The sequence below is a fragment of the Gallinula chloropus genome (assembly GCF_964237585.1).
Source record: "Gallinula chloropus genome assembly, chromosome: 3".
NCBI classification, from domain to species: Eukaryota; Metazoa; Chordata; class Aves; order Gruiformes; family Rallidae; genus Gallinula; species Gallinula chloropus.
In genome coordinates, this window is record NC_140087.1 from 10,245,883 (window position 1) to 10,259,122 (window position 13,240).

At 49.7% G+C, this 13,240-nt stretch overlaps 1 protein-coding gene across 1 annotated transcript; it reads right to left on the reverse strand.

Moving 5' to 3' along the window:
• Window positions 1-2,806: 2,806 nt before the first annotated feature.
• On the reverse strand, window positions 2,807-9,685 carry MFSD4B (major facilitator superfamily domain containing 4B; the record flags this gene model as incomplete). Its single annotated transcript, XM_084261366.1, is given in 5 exon segments — window positions 2,807-4,084; window positions 6,301-6,417; window positions 9,176-9,441; window positions 9,443-9,468; window positions 9,470-9,685. Coding segments are annotated over 5 exon segments (1,869 nt in total). The 3' UTR covers window positions 2,807-2,840.
• Between the last annotated feature and the right edge of the window lie 3,555 nt (window positions 9,686-13,240).

Here is a 13,240-nt window from a genome sequence, read left to right on the forward strand (position 1 = left end):
TGAGCTGGACGTTAGTGGAAATGACCAGCTTTAAACATTCAGCTTTCAGCGAGGACAGTCCCTGCCTTGAAAATCACACTGCTACGGAAAAGGAGACCAAGCTCTGTGAGTAGGAGCCATTTCAAGTTTGAGGCCAGAATTAAGACATCAAAGGCTCAACATGCTTGCTGAAAATTGAGGCATCATCCAAAGGCCTCCACCTGTCAACTGATGGAGGTGATTCTGTGCAGTACCACTGAAGGAAAGAGAGTGGAACTCGCGTCATTCCTGCTGCTGCTTTCTGAATCCTTTGCCTTCTGTAAAAGGCCACTCCTACCTTGGCATTCCAGGTACCACTCCACTCCTGCCACTTGGGCCTCCAACTTTGGGGGAAGAGATGGGAGACCTTGCGTGACTCAGGAATTCCTACAGCCAGTAAGAACAAACAGTCAGTGTTTTGCACGGTATTTTTATACTTATTGGGAAGACATCAGTCTGAATACAAATCAGTGTGTGCACAGCAGCAGTGAGTAGATACAGTTCAGAGAGGTTCCAGTGCATCTCCCACCACAGCTTTCATTCCGTTCTCTGTGGGTTTAGTACTCAGTTATGCAAGATGTGTGACAATCCCTGAGAACAATTTTACCTGCGGGACCTTCCAGACTGGGATTGCACTTCAAAGATTACCATAGGGATTGGGGGAATTACTTAGACTTCCTAGTTGCCAGGTGTGTTTCTTAAACTCATTTTCTTCTTGCAACATGATCTCAGGTACGGGGAAATTCAATTCAGGTTAAAGGCTCCAGATGGCAGCTACAAAACCAGCTTCCTGCCTTTGGTGGGCAGCTTGCACCTGGCCTGGCTTCTGCCAAAGGGACCCTGTGACCTCCAGCAACAGCAGAGCAGGAGCAGCAGCGCCCACCTCCCCCTCCACCACTGGGACTGGGCCTTGCCATCAGCTACCACCCCCGCTTCCCTCATGCCCAAAGCAGCAACTGTGGGGCACCAGAGGGAAAAAGGGGAATGGAAAGTTGAAGGTTCTGTCTGTGCTTGTTTCAGGCACTCCCCCCACCATCCCGCACGTGTTGGCATGGTACAAAACGAGGTGAAGGCAGGAGGCCGTAGGGCCTTGCACCCGGTGAGCCAGTGCTGTCACACGTAGATAGAAGGAGGATCTGCCGTCTAAAAGCACTTGCTCACCGTTGCGTTAACGCAGTGAGTGAAACAAGGCCGCATTTTAATGTGCAGGTGCATGCGCTGCGCTGGGAGAGCTGCCACGTACACACAAGGGGTAAGAGGAACTGGGCAGGAGTGTAATGGTGCTGACGTACCAACGCGTCAATGGGAGCGAAGGGAGGCACTGCAACCTGGCAAGGTGCAAATAAAACCCCACACACTTTCCCCTGGTAACTTCTCAGCAAAGAGAGGCAGGAGGTTCTAGGTTGCACTCTCAGACGACAAGATAGGGAACAAACCCAGACCTGAACAATACACTGCACAGCTCAGGTTCTGCGCTGGCACAGCTACAGCTCTGCTCTCAGTGCATCAAACTTCTTCACAAGAAAAACACTCATAGAAGTGCAAAGTGAAAACTGCCAGACCACAGCCCACCCTGGTCACACAGCTGTAAATGAATAGTCCCCCTACAGCCTGGGCACTCCGGGCAGACAAACTGCACAGCTGTTGCAGGGTCAGATCTTGCCCATGTGTGCGGTTTCATGGGGTTCTTTTGCTTTTCCAAGGGGAGGGCTTGCTGGCATGACTGGTCCTTCCCATGTCTTCCCTGCTTAGCAGCAAGGAATTTCCAACTACAAACCACTGCAGCTTCTCCAGGGAGAAGCCGCCTCTGAAGTCATCACCCAAAGAAAGAAAACCCAAACGGCACCATCCGGCTGGCAAGGGACAAGCGCTCACACAATGCGACCTGGAAGGACTGTCCCACCGGTAATTCCCTCCCAGGTTCTCCTTTAAGCACCTCACAACACCAAGTCTTGGCACAGGAAGCCAGAGAAGTTGTTAGAACCTTAAAGCAACTGGCTTGACAATGTTATGGCCCTGTGTCAGGACAGTGTGATTCTGTCACCTCCTACACCTCTGGATGTCAGTGGCAGCGCAGTGATTAAAAGCACAAGTACAGTCACAAGTACTTCAGGCTATTTAGCTCCGTCACTGCTGTTCACCTGGCCCAAGTTACGCCTCACAGCAGATAAACATGACCCGTTTTGTCACCTTTCCCATACACTGCTTTGAAATGACCCAAAGGCACAGTTCCACCCCCCAAAAACTGATTTTCAGTCTTTCCTCATCTTAGTGACAGAACCAGGCAATTCCACAGCTTCACACTGGGCTGTCTGATCTACAGCCGCTGGGCATCACCTGGAACCTGACCTGATTTCCCAGCGTGCGTCACACACACTTCTGACAGCGTGGAAACGTTCCTCTCTCAGGAGACACAAGAGCTCAGCATCACAGGTAACAGGTTTCTCTCTCCTGAAAACATTTCATGACCAAGCACCTCAGAACCGCACCCTCCATCCACCCTCCCAAAAACCAACCCAAAAACCTGAGTGGTCTGAGCAGTCCGCATCTGTCCTAGGTAGTTCTTACCACAGCGTCAGTCGCCTTAGCGAACGTCTCTTAGGTTGTAACACTTTTGGCACAGTCTATGGACGTTACCCCATGCACGTCACTGCGAGACACACAGCTGCAGGCTGAAAACGGACAAGGAGAAAGGGCCGGACAAAGACAGACATGAACATGCCGAGCTCTGTGCCACTGTAAAAGGATTCTTGAACCACTTAGATGATTCAATTGCACTTCCCTTTGTTTAAAATAACAACAAGAACCAGTCAGCTTTTACGTTAATCGTTCTTCTCCCGCTCAACATTCACGTTTTTTCTCCCAGGGGAGCCACCAACAACCGCTGGAGAATCGGGCGCTGCGTCACCCAGCTGAGGCTGGAGAGAGCCTCTGGCTGGAGAGTCCCCGGGTATCTTACGGGAGGTCTCTATCACAGAGTTTCTCAGCGTGTCATTCATTTCTATTACCTCAAAGTCCGCCTCGTTCCACTCCCCCGCATCCTCCTCATCCTCTTCATCCTCGTTAAGCCCCGAGTTTGACAACAGAGCTTTCCGGTCCTCGCTCTCCCTCATTTCTTTCAGGTCGCTCTCCCTGGGGCAGTTGGCCAATCTGTACATCAGCGGGAAGAGGATAACAGTCATTGCTGACGTCACCAAGGCAGTGTACATCACCACAGGGACGTGGCGAAAGCGGCCCTGGAGATAGCCCACCACGGCGGGGATGCACATCTCGCCCAGTGCGGCGCCGATCACAAAGAGAGAGGCCGATTTCCCTTGCACCACCGTGTACTGCTCGATCCAGGAAATGCCGCTGGGAAAGATGGTGGCCATCGACGCCCCGTAGACGGCGGTTCCGCCCCACAGCGAGGCCGGGTACCTCGCGAAGAAGGCCAAGCAGGAAGAGGAAAGGGCAGAGCCTACGATGCTCATCAGGATCATGGTGCCAGGGTAGAGGCAAGCGGCGCAGAATATCGCCACTCCCCGGCAAGCCGCGAACACGCCCCAGAAGACAGAATTCAAAGCGGCCGCCTGGTTTTCCTTCATCTCAGCAAAGACCTTGGCGTAGGTAAAGATGTAAGAGCCGTAAGTGACCTCTGCTCCCACGTAGCAGAAGAAGAAGACGAACAGGAGGAAGATGAGGGCATAGTGGTATCTGGCAAATGGGCCTTTCTGCAGAGAAGCCTTCGATTTGTCTCGAGCCGAGCTGCCCTTTGAATACAGAATGAAGAAGAAGAGAGACACGACCAGCAGGTAGGTCCCTATGACAACATAGGACCACAGAAAATCCGCACCAAGCTGGTGCTTCAGTGCTGCCGCAGCTGATGCGGCTGACGCTGTCGGCACAGCCCTCGGGCCAGACTGATTCGTCTTTCCAGCTACTGGAAGGTCTTTAGGTTCAGAGCCTCCCAAGGCCATCTTGGCCAGGATCGGAGCCACAAACGCGCCGACCGCAAAGCTGAAGTGCAAGGCCTGCATGTGCGGCCCGGCCTCCGCGCCCCAGGTGTTCAGCGCCAGTATATTGCCACCTGCAAGTGGGGGAGAGGAAGAGTCAGTCACTGCAGTCTGCAACCAAGGGCTGCTTAAAAACCCAAACCAATCCAGCCAAGTCCCCATAACCAACCCATGTTATCAATTCAACCTGTAGTAATACCACGCTTGGCAAAGAGAGTGAGCCAAACCATAGCTAACCGACATTCGGCTCTGGAGCAACCCAACACCCACAGGATTCCCTGAGGTTTAGGAAGCAGTTCACAGCAGTCAGACACGGTACTGTGATCCAGCAGCAACAGCCAGGCCTGATTACCCTACCTGACAATTTGCAGCATGTTCCAGCCTTTTTTCCAAAAGGCCAAATTCAACCGCTGCTCGTTTCTGTAAGCGTTAAAAGCAACAACACGCAGTGCTAAGAATCAGAGGTCTCATTAAACACCATGCCAGGAGACATCCCAAGTCACCTGCTTCCAATGGGCTGGGCTACCCCAACTGCATTCAAACCCAGAAGCAGAGAGGTTACAGTAACACTGCTGCAGAGACCAAACCCCAACACCCCTCCTAGATCAGCACTCATGCTAGAAAAACAGATCTCAGAGAGACACTTTTAATAGTCCCCGAGAACCACACAGGGACACGAGAACAGTAACTAATTCCTGAGCTACAGTATGGCAACCCTTGTCATGCAGCACTCTCACTCTTCCAAATTAACTCAGTTAAAACATCCTCCCAAATTAATTCTACCTCCTCTTAGTTTCTCCTGCTGGGAAGTCTCCCTGCCTCCAAAGTCTGACTTCCAAGCAGCACACCCACACACCTTACTGTTGACATTTTTTACAGTAAGCTGAAGGATTTTCCCATACAAAGGATTTTTAAACCAAGTGCTGCAAATAATGATCCCACAAGAGGCAGCAACCACACCGCTGCAGGTGTCCAGCACAACCTGTGCTGTGCAAAACTCTCTTTTTCCCTCCCAGCTCCTGTATCAGGCTCTTTTCAGGGTTAAGTGAGCTCCCTCAAGCTCCGCAGAGTTAGGGCAGATGGCTTCCCTGTGCAGCTGTCACTCCTCTGCAGTGCCTACCAGCAGCTGGGATGCCCACCTCAGAGCTGTTTGGATAGCTGGGCTAAGCATCAGCCTGCCCCAAGGCTGGTCAACCGGACCCAGTGGTACCTTGCTGGCTAGTGAGTAACCTCAGGCTGCTCCCTCAGCAAGCCAGGACAGTCTGCACGCTGCTGGGACATGACCAGAGAGGTGCCAGGTGAGTGGCTGCCTCTTGAGGCTTTACCCCCACATTCTACAGCAACACCAGAACACTCCACCACTAACACATTTTTGGTTGCTTCCTGTCCCCTAGAAGTAAACCAGTCATGTCTAAGCATGCTGAGGTCTCCTGCCATGGCCTCACCTCCTGATCCAAGCTGCCCACTGCAGCCAGCCACCCTGAGCTCATCACTCTTCCTAAGCCATGCCCAGTGACCTCATGTCTGTGGGAGCTTCTTTCTTGCACCTCTGGCATAACTGGACTTTCCAACCACACACACAGACATTTGCTCTGCGATTCCACTAGTACATCTTCCTCCAGTAAGGAACCTCTTCTAAGAAGCTGCTGTCTGACAGGCTCCAGGGAAAAGTGTTGTTTTTCCAGGCCATTTGCAGCATGCCCACGCTTACGACACAGGGCACAGACCAGACCTGTATTCCCAAACCCCAAGGGAGGCTGGCCAAGGGCAGCAAATACTCCTTAACTCAGGCAGGTGGCCCACATGGTGCTGTGAGCGAGCTGTGGCAGCGAATGCCTGCTGTGACTCCCCAAAGGCCACCTGGGCAGCTTTAGGCGGGCAGCTCTCCCACAGAGCACCCGTGAGCATCTCTCAAACACGGGGCTCAGTTCCAGCTGGCCCTACTGCACAGAAACCCAACTAGCTTCCTGCAGGCAAGTAGTTTAAAGAAAAGACTGTTTAAAGAGCATGTGACACTTTCTCTACACCTGGAATTGCCCAGTGAAATGTGCATCCATCTCCAGAAAGCAAGAGTGACCCAGCTCCCCAGACCCCTTGAGGCAGGCCAGTTACTGAGACATCAACACTGAAGTCTCCGGATCAGAACAATCCAAGAAACCCGGCCAGGTACAACAGCTCCCCTCTTCACATCCAAGATACATCCCGTGAAATACCAGCAGCAGTTCTGGAGACCTTGAAGTTTCCAACTAGTTCGGTGAAGAAACGGTTACCGGCCCACACGGCCCCTTACCTGTGTCCAGAATCCCCATGGAAGCTCCGATCACTGACATTAAGCCAGTTAACAGCAGGGATTTCTTACACCAGGGTATCCCATAGAGACCAACTGTTGTTCCAAACATGGATAGTGCTGGAAAGGTTGAAAAATAAAACAAACAAAACCCTCAGGATGCTACAGTTTCCATTTAAAGTACCAGACATACAGAAACACAAATACATTCATCACTATCCCTGTTCCTGATAATCCTAACGGGTGCAACCTAAGCCCCTCGACTCACGACTGGCAGAAGCAGACAGCAAGTTCAACAGAATCATTTTCCACCTGGGAATAAAGGAATTGCATCAGAATATCAGCACTACACGAAAAACCAGTTTTGCTAAAGATTTGTTTGCAAAGGGAGCAGCACCTGCTGCTGGAACACTAAGAAGTCTTCTGCAAACTTCTGAGTTAGAAGTGCTACTTCATCATCTTCTGCAAACTTCTGACCTAGAAACGCTACTTTACCACCAAAGGAGTACAATGTGGTTTTGAACAGTGTGAAGTTTCCACTCTGAGAGCTATGGAGCATTAAATCCAGCTCCCTGGGAAAAGAACCCAAATCACTACACTCTTACAGTAATCCTGTGAAGTGACTGCAACGTGGCCACCAAGCAACTCCCAGCTAAAAGCACTGGCTCTTGCTTACAGCTGGTTCTCCCAGGCTGAATGTATTCCAGGGGGGTTCTGGAGTTTTAGGAGACAGAACTATGAAACTTCTCAAGAGGAATTTAGCAGCAGTGCAACAACTGTGTTAGTTTTGCTGTTATTAACCGTGCTGACAGCATGCCATTTCAAAAAGTCTTTTTCAGCAGGTAGGAATTACTTTCACTGCAATTTGGGGTGAAGCTCAGCAGTTCAATTCTATCCTCATAATGACCTTCCTAATTAAAAAACCTGCAAGGAGTACCCTGAATATACAGTCTTAGGTTTTTAGAAAGCTTGTACCTGATCAGACATCTGTTATTGTCAGATCAATCTGTGACTACAGCAGGGGCAGGTACTCAGAAAGTTCAATCGGGACTGATGTAATTATTTATGAACTTGAGTTAATGCCAAGAAAAACAAACAACAGAAAAAATAAACATCCAGAACCCCAGAGCTCTCTTGAGGCACTGGGAATACACCTCAAAAAGGTTTAAGGGTGGGATGCAGAGCTGCATAGAGAGAAAGCTATGGAGTGCAATGAGTACAGCTTCTCAGGTGCTCCACTCAGAGCTGAAAAGTCACTTCTCAGCATGTTCTCAGCTGTTCACTTCAGCTCTACACCTCAAGGGTGGCACTTAAAAGCTTCCCTGACCAGGGCAGATTACGTCTTCAATTTTTTTCTCTGTACAATAGCAGAGCTTCAGCAGTTGAAAGATGGGAGATAAATCTACATGAGCCAAAATCTCTTATAGCCAGGCTCCAGATGATAGAAAGGAGAGAAGATTCAGTAGCTCATATTGTGCTTTTGCCATAAGTGTTACAAATTGGACAGGATTTGGAAATGAATCACTTTCCAAGCATTGTGACAGACAGCTATCTCACCTGATACTTCAGGAAAAGAAGTAAACACTAAGCTAGTTCAGCACTCGCTTCCATAGGTGTATTAATTCCATTATGGAAGGTAAAGTCTCAAGTGTCAGCCAGGGACAGGTCTGACCTTGTCAGACACACAAGGAGACCTCACTTTACAGGGGTTCTGGAGGAGAAGAATAATGAGCAGGGAGGAGACCAAATAAAGACACCTCAGAACAAGAGCAAATAAGAAGGACTGATCCAGCAAGATGAAGACAAAAAAAGAAGGGGGAAAAAGAGAGAAGAGACAGACAGACAGACATCGTATGATGTGACTGCTCCTGACAGCAGGAGACAGACATCCAGGGATAACAAGAGACTTAGCTCAAACACGAGCAGTAGAAGACACATCTTGTATTCTCAGAACTACCTCTGGGATTACAGCATGGGCCTCAGCGGAGGCACAGCCCATTTGAATCCCCCCCAGTAACAGTATGGCAGTGGAAAGGAAAAGAGAGCCCCAGTACCCGTGCTATTCCCTACCACACAGCACAAAGGCACATGCTGCCATCACTGCACTGGAAAGAACAATCGTAAGATAGTGAACAGTGGTTCCTATGGAGTTTAAATGCTTTCCCAGCTGGGCAGCAACCGAGCAGGAAGTTTTCACCATCACAGCCAGTATTTAATGCTTTTCCACTTTAATAAGTTTTAATTTGATTAAGGCCCTCCAGTCAACGTCTCAGTACTCTTGTCCAATACATAAAACCGAGCACTCAGGCGAAGCTTTAGGAAAAGGACGAGCTCTGCAGAGCTGTCCCCACAGACACGCACCCCTGGTACCCCTGCGCGGCTGCTGGAGGTTTCCGCTGTGCGCAAATCAAAACCAAAAACGTTTCCCCTGCTCTGTTCCTGCACTTCACAGCCCGACACTACAGAAACCAGCACATTCCAAGAGGCTCTACACCGCACCGATTACTCAACACAAAGGGGCAAAAGACAAAACCCTCCAGTCACACCTTTTCTGTCCAAGCCAAAGACGCCCTTCGGTGAATCCCAACAGGCTCTGGCAGCTGAAAGCAGTGACCGCCATGGACACACCCAGTGAGCCCCACTGCCTGGAACTCATGCCATGCAGCGGTAATGCCCGGACAGACACGGTGTCCGAAAACAAATGGCACCACATGCCACGGGACCCAGGCTTCAACAACCCAAAGCTGGCACGTCAGTGTCTCCCCAGCCGGCTGCGGGAGCCAAAGAGGTGTGAAAGGTGACCCCAACAGCCCCCCGGCCAGCACTTCCCCCCACGGTCACCGCCTGTAGCTCCTCAGGGTCCAGGCCCGGCACTCACCCAGGAGGAGGTGGGCGTTCATGCAGTCGAAGAGCACCCCGCCGAGCACCGAGCCGCCCAGGTAGCCCAGGGACCGGCCCACGAAGATGTAGTAGATGTCGGTGACGTTCCTGTGGACGTTGGTGGCCAGGTTCTGGAAGGTGGGCCCCAGCACCGCGATGCTCATCCCCTGAAAGACAGCGTTAAATGGGCTGGCGGCCCGGCGCTCCGCCTTCTCCCGCCCTTGGCGGCTCGCAGCCGGGTCGGGCCGGGCCGAGAGGCGGCCGAAGGGGAAGGGGCCGCAGGTGCGCTGGGCCGCCCGCTCCCCGCGCTCACCAGCCCTAGGAAGGCCGCGCACAGCGCCCCGGAGATGCACCACCGCAGCGCGGCTCCCTCTCCGCCCCGGCCGCACCGCCAGCCGCCCACCACGGCCACCTCCGCACGCGGCGCGGCGGGGAGGCGCGGTCCCGCCGCTGCCGCCTCCCCCGGGGCGGCGAACCGGACGTGCTTCTTCTCCTCGGCGCCGGCCATGGCTCCTTGCGCCGCGGCGCCGGTAGCGGGGGGAAGAGAACTACAGCTCCCGGGCTGCTCCGCGCCGCCGGCTGGCAGGTGCGGGGCCCCGCGGAGGGCAGGGCCACGGGAACATGGCGGCGGCTCCGCCTCTGGCGTCGCAGGGTTACCTTCCCCAGCCCAGCTTTGCCCCGCCTGTGGCGGCCGGGCGGAGCTCAGGTGACAGCTGGGCCGTGTTTAGCTGCTCGGCCCCTCACGGAAGCGCGGTCAGAGGAGAACGAGTCCTTCGGCTTGTTCTTGAGGGCTTTAAACATACCGAGCATGCTGAAACGTAAACTATGTAAGATCAAGGGTAACTCTAAGTTAATTTTCCCGGTTGTTTTGTTTTCAGGCTGCTCAGGACAGAAGACTAGACCCTAAGAGGCCCTGTACGCAGAGTGCAGCAACCTGAGGGTGTTTGTCCTGTCACGGGTTAACGTGGGGCAGGTACAGCTCCAGTTCAGGGTAAGCTGAGGGAACAGCTGTGTGCAGTTAAAGGAACATCTGGCTGTAACAGATACCCAGGCAAAGGAACACAAATGTGACTGGGTTGGACCCACGTTAATAGCTTTGAAGCAAGTGCAAAGTCTTACTTCACTAGCAGGTAGCTGCAGCACACTGCTGGGCTGCTGTTGGCCAGTCCATAGGGAGTGATTGTTTCAAAGGAAGTATTTTCTGAAAATAGTATACAAGTCAAACCTCATTTCTAGGCATATTTCACCTTAATTAGCTTTCATGATAAATACTGGTATCAAAATCGCTTCAGCTACAATTTTCAGGAAGCTTTTTCCACAGGCTTCTCACTTCTGGTTTACAAGCTTCGATGTACAAATGGGGCTTATAACAGCCCAGGGCATTTTTTTTTCTTCAAATTTTAATTTGAAAGGCAACCCAGGCCAGAGAATAACCCCCAGAGGAATGTATTTCTCCCTTATCAGATACGTTTACTTCACAGGAAATGTGAATGAACTCCTGTGGTTTACTGAAGTTGTCAATGAGGAAGCACTTCATACGGCCAAAGTCAAGGTTGAAGGAGTAGTAGGGCCAGTAAACAATCAAAGGTCCACTGACTTACACAGGCAGGTGAAGCAAAGAAATACAGAATGCTCCGAAAACACCACTCAAGTTTGTTCTACCAGTTTCCCTCCCTCCATTTCAATTCTGCCTTTTGTGAAAGCAACTATTCTGTACGTTTGATATTAAACCCCAGAATGGAAAACAGAGCAGATAAAGTTTACAGAAGCATCTAACTCTAGAGGTCAGTAGTTCAGGCTTAGAAACCATTGGTCTTAAAATGCTTCATCAGTGCAGTAAGAATGTAGTGGGTTGTACCATATACTCAGGAGCAAATCAGAACACAGTGGTAATTAAAGCTGTAAAAAAAGCTTTTATACAAAACTCTGCATGTGAGATTCAGCAATTACCAGAATATAACACAAAATTAGTTTCAAAAAACCCAACATTTTACAGGAGAGCAAATAATGCATGCAGTAACAAATTGGGCACTTAAGAACTACCATTTTTATTCTGAATAATTTGAGGCTGATCACAGTTACTTTAGCACCATGAAAAACATTAGACATTCATTTCTTACCCTTCTAACAAAGTAGAACTTCAAAGAGTGGAGTTAAGGCTAGCAAAATGTATATCCTTTAACATCAAAACCAACATAGAAAATAGGATGTCTATAAAGATACTTAAACATGTCGGTATTATCAATATTAGCACACATTTTAGTATAAAGTCACCCTCGTCTCAGCACATGCAGTTCTGAAACTTTAAAAGTGTTGACACTGGTAATACGTAAGACTAAAAGGCATCCTGAAAAAATGCCAAAGCTTACATGACTAGAAACTCGCTGCCTGGCTGGGACTGTAATGGTGCTGTGCTTGTTGCCAGTAAGACACACAGATGACAGTAGTTACTTCTTCCCCAGCTGTGTCCCACACTCCAGTGCTGCAGCTCCTGCAGTTAAATGCAGAACGTTTGACCAGGGCATACTCAAAATACACTGGTTTTATATATACCTACACACACACTCTCTTGATACCAGAGGGTCAATCTGACAGAAGAGTTAAGATGCCCAAAAGTCAACTCCCATAAGACTTCCAGCTCCCCAGAGGGGAATCCGGGCCCCAAACAAGGCATCACCTCTGGTCCCAGCCCCTCCGCATGGGCTCCCACACAGCAAAGAAGGAAGCTGCCCCCTGCCAGCACAGTAAGCACCCATCTGTTAAGCTAACCCATAAGGATCACCCTAAGGATAATAATGTTGATTCCCACCCTTAGGTACTTCCTTTGGAACTGCACAGAAGCATGTCCCATTCCTTATGCAAGTACTCCCTGATGCCAGTAAGAATTCTCACTTTGTAAGGGTAGTGTCCATTTTTTACATGACAAGCACATGATCAAAGCATTCATCTGCAAGAACTGCCTTCAGCACTCCTGTGAGCTTATTCAACCTCACACAGCCCCTGCTTCATGAAAACCTACCCAGTGTCTCAGGACATGGCTACTCTCAGGTTTAAGGCAGGGAAGAAGTTTGAGAAGGGAAGGCTGGTAAGTATTACTCCAGATCCAATGTGGTATGCATGAGCTTTGACAATCCAGTGTCTCCAAAGGGAAAGGGGGAAGGTATATGCCCAGATATTGTGCGTGAAGAACCCAAGGAGAAAAATGTCACAACAGCTACATCATCTGAGACTGAGTATACCCTGCAGGCTGGCCACAGAAGGGCTGTCAGCTCTGACTTGAGTGAGCAATTTTAGTAAGTGGTCACTGAAAGTAAACCCGGGGAAAACACGTTAACGCTGAACAAAGATCTGGATGAAAGAAGTTCTAACTAAGAGAATGTTAATTTGAAGTCTTGTTTTGAGATTTGTACTGGTCTTCTAACATGCAGCCAGAATAAATCCAACACAACTATACATTTAGTGTTGCATAGCTTAGATGTAAATCAGAACCTGATGGGTTTTCATTATTACAGACTCTTTGCTGAACAGAATATGAGACCCTTACACCTCCTAATACCTACTGAAAAGATGCTGTCAGCCACGCAATGCAAACCCCTTGCTCAAATTTAGTCTTGGTTTCAAGATCTGATGTATTAAAAGCTACAGCATAGAGTAGGACCAGAAGTCTCATGCTGCCATTTGAAGTGAACCTCTTAGTACCCAATTTCAAGAAGCTTATCCTGAGAACATTTAATGGAAAACAGGAAGACTATTACTCTACTCTGCTTATAGGATGGAAGAGCAATGCCTATGAAAAGTACTCTGAGCTGTTCAAGAGGTACACATCTGAATGATTTAAGGGTTTTCTTTAAACTAAGCTAGTATTTTAATTTTAGAGTCTACCACCAACAAAATTAAGTTAGGTCAAAATAGGAGTTCAGCAGCACCGAGTAGTTGCTATTTGTGTTGTGGTTTTTTGGGTTGGGTTTTGGTTTTCACATTTTTGTTGTTTAAGGGAGATAGAGAGGTAACCTCATTTTTAGAGCCTCAGGGCATACAGAATCCAGGATTATCTCTAAGTAAG